Genomic DNA, 16,731 nt, shown 5'->3' on the forward strand with positions numbered 1-16,731 from the left:
ACCTCTACAACTTTATTGAAAATGACAAAAATCTACAGAAACTTAATTGAGACAAAAAATAATACCCATTCATACCCCATGGGTGATTTTATTTAGTCTAGAAAAAGAACCAGTAAAAATAAAACCACATTCACTGAATGCAATCTTTATCTCTGATTGATGAAAAAGTAATCTTGTAACTTTCTCAACCAATCAGATTGCAAACTACCGGTAAAACCAACCCCGACTAATCAATGTGTCTTTTCCTGTACTTAAGCCTTCTTTACCTTGGCTACTTCATTTGTTAATGGTTATTATGATCAAACTTTTTAGACAGCACGTAAACTACCGGTATAGTGATATTTTCTCAGTACATGTACAGTATATTAAGTACTAGTTTACCAATAACTAACATACTGTGCTATCTAAAAGATGATTCATTGCTGACATTTAGCATTTATATTTATATAGGCTACGAACCTGAGTTTTCTATTTTTATAAACAATAGTCAAGAGTGTTTCTGTTGAGGATTTATCAGCTGATAGTTGCCCCACGGAAATTTGATGTCCATAAAACAAACATTAGCCCGAGAAGTGAAGCTTGGAGGGCTAATATGCTAGTGCACGGGCAGGCACTACCATCTGGGCATTTTTCTCGGACGGGCACTACGAGCTGATAGTGCCCTCCGCAGATGAACACTATCGTGTCACATGATCAATTTAAACCAATCAGAATCAGAGAAACTTTAGTGGTGAACTATAAGAGCGAATAGTCGATGAGACGCAGCCTAGTTAACTATTTCTCATCATGGGAAAACGAGTGTGAGTAGTCTATTAGGTTTAGTAGAAACTCTAAAGGTGTGCAGTCCAAACCTTACAAATTAAATTTTATGCACTTTGAAGCCAAAAATCAAGGAAAATTGTCTTTTTAAAGAGGAACATGCACATGATTGTCTTCTATTGGCAATTATTAGAAAATCAGCCGTGTTCAATTGGAAATCTGGGAATCTGATTGATTCTCCCATTGTTTTCTATTTAACAATTAGATTATGACCTCGAGATTGAGATCATTAGACAGCTCTCGTAGCGTGTGCCCAGTTTTCTGCTGAATTTTGTCAACAAATCCTTCAAAAAATCAACTCTAGCGATATTGTGTGTTTAATACAATGGGAGGCGCGGTGGCCTAATGGTTAGTGCGCCAGACTACGGATCGAGCGGTCCGGGTTCGCGACCTGGCTGGGGTCATTGTGTTGTGTTCTTAGGCAAAACACTTTACTCTCATAGTGCCTCTCTCCACCCAGGTGTATAAATGGGTACCGGCGAATTTACTGCTGGGGGGTAACCCTGCGATGGACTAGCATCCCATCCAGGGGGGAGTAGCAATACTCCTAGCTGCTTAATGCTACAGAAACCAGGACAAGCTCCGGCCTGATGAGCCACTTGGCTCGACAGCAGGCTTTACCCACTGCTAAAACGACCACTCGCTCTCGGTTTCTAGCGGCTTTTGATAGATAGTGAGTAGCATAACCAATCAGAGAACAGCATTTGTGATAGAACACTAGTAGATTTATACTAAACGATGATAAAACATGATTGCCCACCCGTTGCTCTTTAAAGGCGGTTAAGGGACAATTGCTCTTGGTTTTTTACTTAAAAGTATGTAAAAATTTTAGGTTTTGGAGTGCAATCCTATAGAGTTTCTACTAAAACAATTAGAGTACAAGCCCAAGTTTTCTATGAGTAATATGTGCCTCAATGATTATTCGCTTATCTCCCTCCCCATTTCCTAGAATGTAAATCATGACTACCGGTATTTTAATGTTATAACAAGGAAATGCAACTTTATGTTTTCATAGTTAACGGTATTCATTCACTAGATTTGCTTATTATTGCTGCTACTTTGTGCATTTTTTTACCAGACTGCACCAAAAAAGTCCACTTCATATCTTTTATAATATTTTTATGCACCCTAACTGATACGATTTGAAATTAGACCTCCATCACTAATAATTATTATAAGCCACACCCTCTATAAAGCCCCCCTTCCCCATCCTCAATAGATATTTAAAGTAAACCCCCCTCCTCCTCCCCCCTTGCATGGAGGTGGGTGGGGATGGGGTTTAATACAGCTTACATGGTGTTTTGAGACAAATGCAGAAAGCACTGCATTATGTTTAGCAAAGCTATTAAGCATTAGTAAGAACTGATCCCATTTGCAAAATTCTAACAAAAATATGTTTTTTTACTCTCAAGTTCAGAGCTAATCGATTGTCAGACATCTGGAATGAGTGCCTCATTTTCAAATGCCAAGTAGTTTTTCTCCTGTTGGAAGTAGCTGTGGGTTACAACATCTGCACAAATTTTGTCTGACTCAGGACCTTCCTGAACACGTACAATTCTCTGAGCCCTTCCAATAAACTGTGCAAACTTAACAGGGGAGACGATCTTGGTCATAATGGCTGCTATACTGATGGGTGGGTGATCAAATCCTTCCCGCAGCATATCAACCACCACCACTAGCTGTACTTGGTTGGTTTTTATTACTTGCATCATGGCCAGCTTTGCTTTCTTGGGCACATCTGAATGGTAAGCGATTGCAGAATTAGGGCTGCCACAGTTCTTGTTCCACAGGTCTCTCACTTGCTCTGCAAAGGCGATGTTCTTGGTTATGGCAATAGCCATGTGAGGAATATTGTCAGGCAGGGGATGTTGCTGATCCTTTTTTTGCTGAATGGACTTGACACGCTCAAGGATGAGTGTAAATATACTGTTGAGATCTGTGTCCTCACTGTGAAGTGGAACCCAGGTTATCCTTCGAATTACTCGTGCTCCTCTTGCATCTTCTAGGGACAACCTATAAACCATTTCCCCTTCGTCGTCTTCTAGTTCGCGCTGCCCATCACCTATGAAAGGACTTGCAGTAAAAAATACAACCATTGCATGATTTTTAAATTTTTGAATGATTCTATGCCATGTACTAGCCGGATGGTGATAAGCCCCATCGACAATGACAAGCTTGAAGATGTCATCAGGGAGGGCATATTCCCAGTCGGCCTTCAGAAACTTTTGCGCATTCGTAATAATGACTTCGTTGCTTTCAAGGTATTCGGGTTGATGGACTAGGCTGGTTTCCTCAATCTTCAGGCTGTTTGGAAGGACATCCCGCTGGGCAATCGATGGTACTATTCCTCTCTTTAAGAGAAAGTTCTCACCTGGTGCATCTGAAGAAACTGTCAGTACACCTTCAAGTTGCTTTAAAATTCTCAGATCTGGTGCGATAACCAGTACTGGTTTGTCAAACGTGTGAAGGGGCTCTCCGTATGGAGGGGCACCTTCCTCATGAGGCTGTTTCAATCCTAATTTTCCTAAGAAGTAGGGAAGGCAACTGATTACTCCATTTTTTCCTGAACCTATTGGCATAGAAATCAGACCAATACGTCCTGCTGGATATCGTTCAAAGAACACCTGAAGGCATTGAAGAGCTTCAGCTTGAGGAGCCAGAAGCTTTCCCTTGGAATGGTTAACAACAGCATAACTGTAACGATTAAATTTAGGCATTTCGACCATGGAGTCTGCATGTTTTCCTGCAAAAAAGTAGACGGCTATTATTAGTCATGCACAATTGGGCCAATTAGAATCTAAACCGCCCTTACACCTGGAGTCAAATAACAAGTCTTGGGATAATAGGCCTTATTCGTATTCTCGGTATTGGACTGGAACTAGCCTGCAATGGAGGCTCATGCGGGTAATCTTTTCAAATGCAAATGACATGAAGCTGTTTTTAATGATATTCGCCCGCATGAGCCTCCATTGCAAGCTAGTTCCAGTCCAATACCGAGAATACGAATAAGGCCTATTTAGAAATGACAAGCTATGGCCAGCAAAGGATCATGGCAGGAAGCTAAAATAAATACCAAGGATTCATGATAGCTATCAAATGAGGGCTGCCTGATCCTCATAGCAAGGAGAAATGATTGAGGCAGAAGTCAGTTGAAACAAGCAGTAAGCTGTTTAATGTTTAACACATGAAATATCACCACAGTTGTGTTCAAAACTAAAGAGCTCAGCTGTGAAAAGAAAGCCTGAAAAAACTTCAGTCTTGAGCTGGGTTTTGAACCCATGACCTCTGCAATACTAGTGCAGTGCTCTAATACCAATTGAGCTCTCAAGTTAGATAGAAACACTTGTGCAGTGCTCTTATGCCAATTGAGCAAGCTTTCAAGTCTTTTGTGAGCAGGTCATTTTATGAGTAACTCACTCAATGAACAACTCCCAATTGGCTCAAATGGTATACAGTAGAACCCCGGTAACTCGAACTCTGAAGGGAAACGAAAAACAGTTTGAGTTAGCGGGGTTTCGAGTTATCGGGGTCAATTGAATATTCAATTTGCCAAGTTAATAATTGATAGTTCATCGATTTTTTAGCACTTCTGTACACAGTACAGTGCAAATTAAACTTATCTTATACCTGCCAACTCTCATGCCTTGGGCGTGAGTCTCACGCTTGCGAGTTGAAAACTTCGATCTCACGCCAACTCACGCTTACGAACCAATTTCTCACGCCTAGTTCAAAATGTGAGTTATTACAACCACAAACGACACACTTTTCAAAAAAATGTAATCTCAAACCAATGTGAAAAACGAAAACTCTATGTAAACTACGTAAATGGCGATACTTTCCCCGAAATCGCAGAGTTTTGACAAAAAAAAGCATTGGGAACGAGGTCCAGGTCGTATTTAGCAAAACACGTCCACGCACTGGGATCGGGATATGTTCGGAACATCTTCGGAATACTTCGGACGTCTTCGGAAAACTTCCGAAATTGTCGTATCGTCTTCGGAAAACCTGGCACTCTCAGGATAAAAATCTCACGCCTTTGACCCAGAAAAAGTTGGTAGGTATATTATCTTGTCACAAACTCTGACACGATCATACATTTTTATGATAAGAGTGGAAAATGACTGTCAGATACGTAATCTATTTGTTGCTCTAATCAAAATCAAATTGCTGTAGCGCTCGTTTTAGTGTTTAGATCCGATTACACGACAAGGAGAGCTAATGGGATATTTCAATGGGCATCTGTGGCGAGCTGCAAGCACCAGAATTCGAGTTATCAGGGTAAATTTGACCCAAATTTTGATCAAGGAAAACGAAATTTAGTTTGAGTTAGCGGGGTTTTCGAGTTATCCGAGTTCGAGTTAACCGAGTAAAAATGACTGAAAAGTAGGGTCAAATCCAAGGGAAATGAAAGTTTGTTTGATTTAGCGGGGTTGTTCGAGTTATCCGAGTTCGAGTTACCGGGGTTCTACTGTAATTAGAGCAGTGCACCAGTATCTCAGAGGTCAGGGTGACAAACCCAGTTCAAGCCCGATTTTCTTTTTTCACGCTTTCTTTTCGCAACTGCTCAAGTTGTGTGATAATTCTTTCTCCCGCAGTTCAAATATATGACATTTCATACATTCACTTCAAAGTTGAATATAATGTATTTCCCTTATACATGTACAACTGTGGCCAGTTCTGAACTGTAATATTAGTAAATGTACGATTATCTGATGTTGCTGACATTTTGTAGTTTATTTTGTCACTCTCACATTTTAGTGTTGTACCCCTGGTAATTGTGCTGCTTGTCGCCGTTTGTTAAGTCAGTTTTCAGGCCTTTACATTTTAGCCTTTCACAGTACAAGTCTACTTCAAACACAAGGACTTAAAAGCGTATGAGTACATGTTAAATTTAAAACGTACCTGAAATTTTAGGCATTAAAGACATTTTGCATGCCAAGTAGTCCATCTCCAAGATAGTTGTTGTTAAGGTTATGGTCTCCATATCAAGCTCTTCTTTAAGCTCCTTTGTAATGAGATACTGCTCGGCTACTGCATTTAGGTGACCAGAACGATAATCATCCCACAACAGCTCAAGAATCTCCAGGGTACAACATTTGACAGATATTTCTATGCAACCCGTCTTAAAGGTTATATACATTAGGTCACGCTCCTTTACTAAGTACGTATGAAAAGCCAGTAATCCTTGATATGAGCTGAGATCAAATTTTCCGTTTGCCTCATCAACCTTCTGTTTCATGTGCCTGTTCACCCTTTCTCTCTTTTCTTGAGAATCTTGCTCTTGTGAGTTTTTACTAGTAGCACTATCACAGCGAATCTTAAAAGACAAATTACCTAAAACAACAAGAAAAGATAATTAGCTTGACTGTCGTTTCCTTCCAAGACAAAAGTTAGAGCATGCATACTTAGTGTCCCATGTAAAATTTTATGAATGAGGCCCTGCCAGGGGGGATCCCATGTCGCTTGTGCAAATTTGAAAACGCCCCATGTCGCTGTTTTATCGCACATCATGACGCGCTAAAACAACCTAAAAAGTCAAGTCTTTAAATTTTTGAAATTGCAATCCATTTCCATCAGAGCCATCCGCAGGCAAAGACGCAGCTAAACAGTTTCAATCAGTGCTCTTGTAAAGCAATTTTTAATAAAACTGGACCATTATTTTTAGCTTAATTTCCATTGACACAGATATGAATTTTGGCTGTTCAAAAATCTGATAAATTACCCCTGACATTTAATAGCCCCTTTAAAGTTGCAGAGAATAATTACCATTATCAGGATGACTGTAACAAAACTGCTCAGCCAAGTCACAGCGCTCAACAAGTGGATGTTTCAATGCATCATGCAAAACCTGGTACTTTGCATCAGAGCCATTCTTGTTTCTCCAATGCTTTAACATGTTATATCCCTTTTCAGACAATTGGTTATGGGCAAGATCTATTTCTTGAAGCTTTTCATCTTTGACATCAAGGCGACGCCCAAGTTTTTTCCAATCTTCCCCAATTTTTTGGCCCAGCTCTTCTAATTCATCGTCTGTGGGCGTGCCTTGTTTTACTATAAAGAGAAATAAATTAAATTGTATTAATTAATTTAAACCATAATATTGTAGTTCTTGTTATTTTTGTCATTCAACACATTGTGCATTCAAGGATATCCTCCTTTGGAGAGGGGGGGGGGGGGTGAATGGTCCAACAAAGTATTTAGTGTGTTCCCTAAAATATGCTCTTTTCCCCATGTCCCTAATTTTATTTTCCTCTTGTTCCCCAAGTTTCAAAAAGTTCAAATTGCTATGTTCCCTGAAACCCCTGGGAGAGCCTTGGCATATGTTATTAATTTTGCTGTAGTGAAAACTCGATTTAATAAAGTGTCAAGGGACTGGGGGAAATTTGTTCGTTATATCAAGGGTTCGTTTTATTGAAAACCTTGATATAACAAATTTGTGTAAAAACAACCAAAATGTTCATTATTAATATTGAAGTATAGTTAATAATTTGTTATATTGGCATACAAGTCATTTTACTTAGTATAGTACTTGTACTCACTTTACTCAATCTTACTTTCCTTTAGAAGCTCAAGTATAAAATCCCAAACATTTCACAATTATAACACGTTATTTTTTTTTTGCAAAAAAAAATGAAAGAAAAAAATCACAGCAACCGACAAATTACTAGTTGTGTAATTGTGATTGGTTGTACCATTGCACAGACTAATTTTTCCTGCAAGCAAAATGAACTCATCCAATGGGTGCATTTCTTGTTAGGGACATACATTCCATAATTTGTACTCAGTCCACTTTTCGAGCTTAGCACTAAAAACCAAAACAAACGAATAAACAAAGGCCCTCCAGTTGCAATTGGAGGGTGGAAGTGGCTGTAGGGAACAGCTGTTTAAATGACAATTTTCCACTTTAAAAACTATTTAATAGACTATTCACCCCAAACACATTTTATTGCTCCTTAACCTTTATTCATACACCAAATTACAAGAAGTTCAAAGAACCTTAAAATTATACCGGTATATATCTAGGCAGTTAAAGATTACAATTTTCAGGGTAGATTATTTTATTTATTTATTTATTATTTATTTATTTATTTACTTATTTTATCATGAACAACAGCACCCAATGAGGGAAACAAAATCTGTGCTGACTTGTAAAATCACTATGATCACAGAAAGACAAAAATTAGGACTTGAGTATATGATCCAATGAAAAAGAAACATAACCCAGTCAGCAGTCAACTTCAAAAACACACATGACCTCTATGAGCTCTACACCTGAGCCTACAATATGGTCATGTGATACTGGTCAGTGGATACCTTGTTTTGACTGCTATCAATTGACTGTAACATGTACATCCAATATCAAAGTTGTAAGCTGATAATAGCCTTAACAGGAATCCTTCTGAGTTTTATAATTCTGCGAGCCAGCGAGCCAAGGTACGAGCCATGTGAGCCACACAAGCCATGCGAGGCACTCAAGGCTGCTTTTTACGTTTCTAACGCCACAATGACCAAGAATCCAAATTTTTAAAGTTTATATGCTATAAGTATACTTAAATAGATCACCGTATGATAGTATTGCCACAACCAACAAATAAAAACTATTTTTACCGCAAGAAAACTGGGGTGGAACTAACCGCAAGCAAACCAGGGTGAATCTAACTGCAAGCAAACCTGTGTGAAAGCTAACCGCAAGCAAACTGGAGTGAAACTAACTGCAAGCAAACAGGAGTGGAGCTAACCGCAAGCAAAATGAAGTTGAGCTAACCGCAAGCAAACCTGACAATCCAGCCCATAATTCCAACTCAAAAATTTAATTTGATATCTGAGACCAATCAAAGAAAGAAATTTTCAAAGCGAGGTGAACTGGCATTTTTATAACTTTATTCTAAGTCATGGCTCGCATGCCTCACATGGCTCACATGGCTCACATGGTGGCTCGCTGGCTTGCAGTTTATGCAGACCCAATCCTTCTGCAGAAAGAATTGTGATTTTCATGAGAGTAGTAATCTGTGCATGCGTTTAGCACAAAGTATTTTTTCCAGAATGAATAGTACCACAAGGAAAGCATAGTGCTACCAAATTTTCTTGGCTTGATGGGTTTACCAAAATTTCTTACCCATGTTGCTCTGAAAGCACGCCAGCTGGAGATCTGCCATTAATAACTACTGTATCTGTTGTGCAACAGGAGTTGAGTTATATGGGAGCATGACATTCATTTAACAATTATCCTGTGAAACTGTGTGGGATGTCAGCTGATACTGAGCCAACCAGGTGGTAATCAGACAATATTCAGCAATTATTATTGTTTTTTTGTTCAACAAATTGTCAATGAAACACAGTTCACAACTTGAAAACCTGTGGTAATGCAGTGCTTTGAAAGACTTAGGACAGTTCTTGGCAATTGCAGGATATCTGTTATGTACAGATGATTGATAACAATAACATTCTGACCATATATGGGCATCACACGCAGATGTTGAATAATAAAACATGATTTACGATACTTATAAGCAAGACCTGTTAAATTATTGCATTCTCGTACCCAGAGCCGCTTGTCTCTCTTAAAGCCGGCAGAGCCTGGGGCATGAGGAACAAGCGGCTCTGGGGACACATGGTTTGATTGGCTAGATCTTTAACAAAGGAAATTTAAGGTATCTGAGTGTACCTCAATTTCACTCAAAAATACGAATTCTCCTTTTTTAAATCTCTTGTTCAGAAATTTTGTGGTCTTTCTTTCGCAAAAAATTCGAAAAGTAATAATAAAAGCTTTTCTGGTTTTTAAGATAGAGGTAAAAACGATTTTGAGTTTGTAATTACCGCCAACTGACCATCGACAAGTTCCTGCTGACTCATCGCTTATTTAATTCACCACTGAATGTCATGTGAGCGCCCCCATTTCACAACTGCAGTGCATATGTACAATATAATTCATGTGATCGCACTTCAATCTCCAAATCTCTTTGAATTCGTATTTTCAGTACATAGTTTCTAGGTTTTAGTACTGCTTTTATTCTGCATTTCTGGGTGTTATATTTTTAATGTCTTCATGGAGACATAAGGGTGTCATGCTTGCAGGAAAGAAGCCAAAACTGCGAAAGAACAAGCAGTCGTTTCCTGCTTTGATAGCTGCTGAATTTATAGTGGCGAGTGATCCAGATTGTGCAGTTCCAGAAATATCCATACCCACCCCATGGAAGGTCATTCCAGAAATTCCGAGGGGGTTGGAGGTCTCAAAAGCCCAAATTCTAAAGGCAAAAGTATGAAGCTTAACTGGAATTTCTGGAGGAGTGGAGGTATTCAAACCAAAAAACCTTTCAAAGGAGGGGTATGGATATTTTCTGGAACAACACATTTACAATATAATGAGTAGCAAGACTTATGCCTCGAGGGCTGATCATCTTTTTCTTTACATCCAACTTGGAGGGCATAGGAAACAAGCTTCAGTTTTCAGCAACAATAGTGAAAGAAGTTTCTAGTGTAGTCACCTTTCAAGAAAAGATTGGAATATTGATTATTCAAACCGCTACAAGAGGATGATTGGTGCTGTTAACTTTTCATCACAATAACCTATATGAGACAGCTCATTGCATTTCATTTTCAACGAAAATATTCGCGGAGTCTGGATACGTGATGTTTTCCATCAGAGTTTCTATCATTCGGATGTCTTTTAAATGTAGTATGGTAAGCCGATCCTTGGAGTTATCTGTCAATACATAATTAAATCTTAGACTAACACTTTGTGCGACAAAACCGGAAAAGCTTTTTTTGTCTGTACGTGTATCTTGAAAATACAAATTGCCATAGTCGCACTCACGTTTTAAGTTTGTTTACAGCCGCCTTTCAACCGATAAGCTGAAATTTTCCTGAAATGTTCCCAAGTAGCTGCACTACAAAAGGGTGTCTGCAATTTTTGAATTTCGACTTGGTTAAAAAGATATGGCTTTGTTTGTTAAAGGATATCACAGGATTTTGAACATCAAACTTACATATGTAGAATGGTATAAAAAGAAAACAAAGCAATCTTTGAGAAATCGGAGACACCTATTTGAAGACCCATGTGTAACAAATTATTTGTGATGTTTAACACGTTGCGGTAATAACTGATCGAGGCGTGTAAACAAACTTGATAAAGACAAAAGGTAAATATCGCTTCGCTATGCAAAATTTCTAAAATTCTCAATTGTTCAAAAAAAGAAAAAACATACCGGTAATTGAATTCCTCAATTATCAAGCTTTCAGGAAATGTATACTTTATTGGGGTTATTTTAAAAGCCTCGCCACGAAAACATGTTAACATGAGGTGGTCATTTGAGGTTCACTAGTGATATACGCTGTACCTTAAATCTAGCAAATCAAATCAACCGTTTTAAAATCCCTTTGTTGAAGGGGATCATAAAGCGGTTCATTTGGCTGCCAGCTAGCAGATAGGTTAGATTTCAATTCTCCTTGTTAAAAACCTAGCCAATTGAATCATGTGTCCCCAGAGCCACTTGTTCCTCATGCCCCAGGGGACAAGAATGGGTGAATTGCTGTCTTGTTCGTACCCAGAGATTTGTTTTTAATCTAAGCTGAGAGAATTCATCAAATATAATTTGTCTCTTTCAATTATACTTTGGATTAGGCCTTTCTAACTGCCCAGGTGTATTTTCGCTTTGTGCTCTACATGGCAATCTCTTGCTGACTTACACTTGATTTCTGCCCAGGGTTTCTTCCAAACAAGCCATGAAAATTGCATACATTTCAAAACATCTGTTGAAAGTTAATGACCCATGAGAGAAGGAAGACAAAAAAATCTTGTCACAAAAGCTAGAATATAATATATCATTGTAAGAATGTTGATGTGGGCCTGTACTTAACTAAATCCGCCCAATAGCCCAAATTGTCATCAATGTTTTAGAATTTGAATGTTGTTGGCGTTAGCTAAAACTAGTTAATTATTGTCAGTCGCATTGCGTCAGTTCATTCTCCGTAAGCTCGGATTTCATATTCCTCGTGCTCGCTGTTAGTCGAATCATGGCTCCCTGCGTCCTTTAACCCACGATGTCTTTTCCAAAGCAATCAAGTCTCACATCTCATCAATTGGTTTGTCTCCCTCCGATTTCTCGCCACACAGCTTCCGTCGGGGTGGCGCCACCTTGGCATTTCAGGCCAGAGTTCCAGAGCGCCTTATTCAGCGACACAGCGACTGGCGTTCAGACGCCTATCGGCGTTATTTGTCACTTTCACTCAACCAACGAACTATGGTTGCGGACTTAATGGCCACTGGCCTTATGGTTTCCTGACTTTATTTGTCATTGACAAGCATTCTACCATAGAGTTGTGTTACAATTTTTTCGCTAATCTTTCATTTTCTTTTATTTTTATTTTCATTTCTATGTTTTTTTAAATTCATTTCCTAATTATTTATTTTTTTTACAGTGTTTGGGCCTCCTCAATCTCTATTCGGGGACAATTTATCTTGTCAATAAATTTTGTTTCGTTTCTGGCCCAAATGTTGTCAGCGTCTTTTCTCCGTCTCAGTGTTGAGCGTTATGTAAATAATTGGAATGTTGTTGGCGTTAGCTAAAACTAGTTAATTATTGTCAGTCGCGTTGCGTCATTTCATTCTCCGTAAGCTCGGATTTCATATTCCTCGTGCTCGCTGTTAGTCGAATCTTGTCCCCTCCCTCCCTCCCCAGGGGACAATTTATCTTGTCAATAAATTTTGTTTTGTTTCTGGCCCAGCGTCTGGGCCGTCTGGCCCAGCGATACATTTCTGGCCCAGCGTCTGGGCCGTCTGGGCCGTTGTCAGCGTCTTTCCTCCCGTCTCAGTGTTGAGCGTTATGTAAATAATTTGTTTAACTGCCAGAATCCGAAGAATCCTTACACTGGGATCTCTACAGCCCCCAAATGATCGATACCCAACCCAGAAGTGATCCTGACCCTAAATGTTCCCTCATTGGGTCAATTGCAAGTTGGGGATCATTAATTTAGGTTGGGGATCATTTAAATTTTTGGAGGCTGTACAGATCTTACATATTTATAAAGGAATGTGAATAATTCTTACACAGGAATCATACATTAGAAGTGATAAGAATCCTAATGCATAAACCCACTACATATCACATATCCACACGTGACACAAGGCAAAAACAACACAATGTTACTTACGTGAAATGTTTTCCATGTCTGTAGACAAGTTAAAGTTTTAAAAACTCCAGTCCAATTAGTCAAGATGACAGCTCCATGATGGATCTTGCGTGGAAGTCCAGCAAATTCGTTAAAAGATTTGACGGTTATATCTCTATCTTCTGGAAATACTGTCCGCCTTCATGTCTCAACTTGAAAGCATGATCACGACATAAAACTTCAGTGAGCTTACTTCCCCTCTCGTGATTTTAGACAGCGATCGATAACTATGATGCTTCTTATTAACTGCTGATTACGATGAGATTTCTACGTATATATCAGAGGAATAGTGCCTCGAAAATTCGCAGATCCTGGAGGAAGAGGAATTCGTACCAAACGATTAACCATAAAAACAATCAATAAACTTCTCAGACTTCTCAGCAACACTACTCAACGGCGCTCAAGTCTGCAGTTGAAGAACAAGAAGTAGCCTTGAACTCCCTTTCCAACGCCCTTTCTTACAAAAGAGAGACTGGGACCGAGCAGACAAAAGAGCAAAAAAAGAAAGACAAGGGGGAGAGGGAGAAAGGAAAGGTGTCGCGCGCTCTCAACGCGCGCTCTTATTTTTTCCCGGACTCCCTCGTCCCCAGTCTTCCTCTCTACTAGTCCCAGTTTTTCTCTCTTCCCCTCTGCTACCACAGGAAATCCAATATTAAGGATTAAAAGGAGTAGCCTGTGGAGGAGGCTAAACAAGAAGAGTGTGCTGGCAGAGTGCGGTCTTTCCTCCTTCCCATCATCCTTTGCATCTTGCTACTCATTCTTGTCCCCAGAACAGCTTGTCCCTCTTAGCTGGCAGAGCCTGTGCACCAGAAACAAGTGGCTCCTCCTCCACATATTTTGATCGGCTAGATTTAAACAAAGGGAGTTTAAAATCTAGTTTTGATTGACTTTTACTTTTGTTAAAATCCAGACAATCAAATCATGTGTCTTCAGAGCCCCTTGCATTGTTCCCTATGCACTGGCTCTGCTGGCTGAGAGGGACAAGCAGCTCCAGCAGAGAGTATTGTGTGACAGTCACAAAGACAGTTGCATAAGTTATCAGGGCCCCGTAAGGAAGTGCCTGGAGCCTGGGAGTCCTCAAATTATCTCAGTGGAGCCCGCATGGTGGAGTCCCATCGTTTTACTACTGTTTGCACAGAACACTGACCAACAACAAACTCAACCCACATGATGCTGAGCTGGGGAATCGAACCCAAGTGGGCTACATTGTTGGAAGCCGATTGTTCTCACCGCTGCCCCCACCCCAGCTCTCCAAACTGAATGACAGATTTCAAAATGAATTTCCAAGTAACCTGTGCAGCATTAAGCTCAATTTCCAGTTGTGTGGTGGGCCTGTGTTCCTTGTCAAAGAAAGATGGCAGCCAGACCCCCAAAACAGCTTGAAATTGAGCCTGGTGCAGCAGCAGTTCCCTTTCCTTATTTTATTTCCTCATTTTATTTTGGCTCCATCTTCCACCCCAAGCTATCACATACTTCTAATGTGCTCTCAGATAGGAAACAACTACTATGTTGATTAGAGACCAGATAATTTCAATTTCAAAGCAACAGCACAACCAATAAGACAGGCCGGTAGTATGAGTAAGGCTCCATACAGTACTGTTATTTTATTCAGCTTATACCTGCTAACAAGATTGTATGGCGCCTGCCGCAGGCCCTGAAAAGAACATCTCAACATCTTAATACACTGAGCAAGATTGAGGGGTCTTTTAATGATCCCATTAGTCTATCTGATTAAAAATATCTTGTCTATCTTGGAAGTATTACAGCAGTGAAACAATATTCAGTTATCACTATGTTACCACAAGTAGTGAATATTTATAAATTAAATACCACCAGCTAAAACAAATACGATCACCTGTAGATACTACAAGATGAAAAGATATCAAGCGCACAAGTTTCCTTTTAAAATCTAATTTTGTGAGACAATTACATCACTTGATACAAGTTCTAATACGTTCGCAATCTTTTTGACTGCATACATTCTCTAAATATTGATTTAAGTGGGCCAACGAGTGTACAAACAAGTTTGCATGTCCACAGCTGCTTACGCGATTTGCAAATAAAAAAATACACGTTCTGTTCTTAGACTGTTCTTGGCACACGACGGAAACTATTCAATTCCCGAAGTAAAATAAAGCAAATTTATTGCTCGAGAAATTAAAATTTAAAATGTAAGGTAAAAAAAATAATTCCAACATAGGAATGGGTATTGTGCAATTTTTGAACCACGAAATTTGCAACTTTTTGCGATAATTATGCGTGAATTTAATAATTACGATTGTTAAAATTTATTTTACGCGTTTTTAGCATGTCTTATCTTTATTTCCCCAGACGACTTTAATGTTCCATTTTTGTGATTCTTTGCTGAAGATTTTTTTATCTTTTTCGCCAAGCTTTTCTTCTTTCTTTTGACATCAGGCTTCAAAAGAATCGTGTTAACTTGGATGGCCGCTAGAGTCGCTATGATCGGACCGAGCCAAAACACGAACAAATGCTCTGTTATAACTTCTTTCCTCGTGCAAAAGACAAACGTGTGAGCTGTAGCCAGGGCTGGATTCATCCATGTTCCGGTAGTTTCGGCGAGGAAGTAGGAAAGAAGCACACACATCGCCGAACGAATGATCGGGTTGAACTTTTTGAGTCCCCCGCGCGACAAGAAATCGCTTAGGGCAGTTACGAACGTGGCCAGAATTTCGATCGAAAATCCGTACAGTAGCGAAACTTCCAGCGTGGATCGCAGACCCTTCTTTACTTGCTGGTAATGAAAGTCACTCCACGTCGATTTCCATAACATTTGTATGAACGGAAAGCTCAGAAGGGCGCCAACAATTTGAAATACAATTTTAGCGATGTTGTCCGCTATCCAGTAGCCTTTCTTGTAGACAAGGTCTTCCAAAAGCCCGCATGGATTCGCGAATGCCCCCTCGAAAATGTACTCCGCATTTTTTAGAGTCAACAAGCAAAACGAACAGAACAGTGCGATCCAGACGTTGTAGAATCTTCCAATGACAGAAATCTCGAAGACGCAAACAGACAACTGGAAAGTGGAGATGAGTTCATTTGCGTACGCGTAGTAAGTCTTGGGTAGCACTCGACGAAGAACGACTCGTAGAAATTCACCGATTAGAAAACCGACTGAAATGGCAGCTACAGACCAGTGAAAACCCATTGCTGGACAAAATCTGTTCAAATGTTCGAATACTTCTCCCACATAAAGGTTTTGTAATGCCCTTTTCCTACAAGACCAAACAGGTTTGGGGAGCGCGAACCGGAAGTAAAATGACCAACAGAGTGGAAATGAGACACAACCAGTCCTCCCCCGCCAAGTAGTGTTTTGTCGATATTGAAAATCGTTCAAGACAGCGTTTATAACGTGATTTTACTTGAAAAACGATTGGTTTCGGAAAAAAAATCGGCTTTGCTTTTCTAAAGCTAATACCACATTCAAAAGAAGAATGGAAAAAAGCTTCCTTTGTAAGTGTTACTGGTGGGAGGGTAGGGTGGGGGGAAGGATAGAGGGAGGTAGGAGTAGGGGTGTTCACTGAACATTTGACCCTTGTTCGGGTGAAAATGACATAATTCGTTGGTTTGGAAAGAGGATAAAACAAATTATATAAATATCTTGGCCAATAGTCTTCTTTACAGAAATCCTTTTGTCCCATAGAACCAATGAGAATTGCCAATTGCCAAAGCACTGCATGGCCTACAACTGAACAATCTACACACACAAAAAGATTTCAAATG

At 39.6% G+C, this 16,731-nt stretch overlaps 2 protein-coding genes across 2 annotated transcripts; both read right to left on the reverse strand.

Annotated features, from left to right (window-relative positions):
* Positions 1-72: 72 nt before the first annotated feature.
* LOC144660840 (uncharacterized) lies at positions 73-13,423 on the reverse strand. Its single transcript, XM_078521569.1, has 4 exons — positions 12,970-13,423; positions 6,586-6,870; positions 5,722-6,153; positions 73-3,562 (listed from the first exon to the last, which is right to left on the reverse strand). Exons 1-4 carry the CDS (start codon positions 12,983-12,985, stop codon positions 2,250-2,252), a joined length of 2,046 nt encoding a protein of 681 aa, XP_078377695.1. The 5' UTR covers positions 12,986-13,423; the 3' UTR covers positions 73-2,249.
* A 1,092-nt stretch (positions 13,424-14,515) lies between these two features.
* LOC144660666 (aquaporin-11-like) lies at positions 14,516-16,349 on the reverse strand. Its single transcript, XM_078521349.1, has one exon. It carries the CDS (start codon positions 16,154-16,156, stop codon positions 15,281-15,283), a length of 876 nt encoding a protein of 291 aa, XP_078377475.1. The 5' UTR covers positions 16,157-16,349; the 3' UTR covers positions 14,516-15,280.
* Between the last annotated feature and the right edge of the window lie 382 nt (positions 16,350-16,731).

The sequence above is a fragment of the Oculina patagonica genome, chromosome 7, assembly GCF_052425735.1.
Source record: "Oculina patagonica isolate OP01 chromosome 7, crgOcupat, whole genome shotgun sequence".
Lineage (NCBI taxonomy): Eukaryota > Metazoa > Cnidaria > Anthozoa > Scleractinia > Oculinidae > Oculina > Oculina patagonica.

Excerpts from the sequence above, each read along its gene's own strand:
- LOC144660840 (XM_078521569.1), bottom strand. Across the intron at positions 6,154-6,585 it reads TTACAGTCATCCTGATAATG|GTAATTTGTCTTTTAAGATT; the intron begins GTAATTATTCTC and ends TTGTTGTTTTAG. Across the intron at positions 3,563-5,721 it reads TTTAATGCCTAAAATTTCAG|GAAAACATGCAGACTCCATG; the intron begins GTACGTTTTAAA and ends ACTTTTTTGCAG.
- LOC144660666 (XM_078521349.1), bottom strand. The coding sequence starts at position 16,156 with ATGGGTTTTCACTGGTCTGTAGCTGCCATTTCAGTCGGTTTTCTAATC.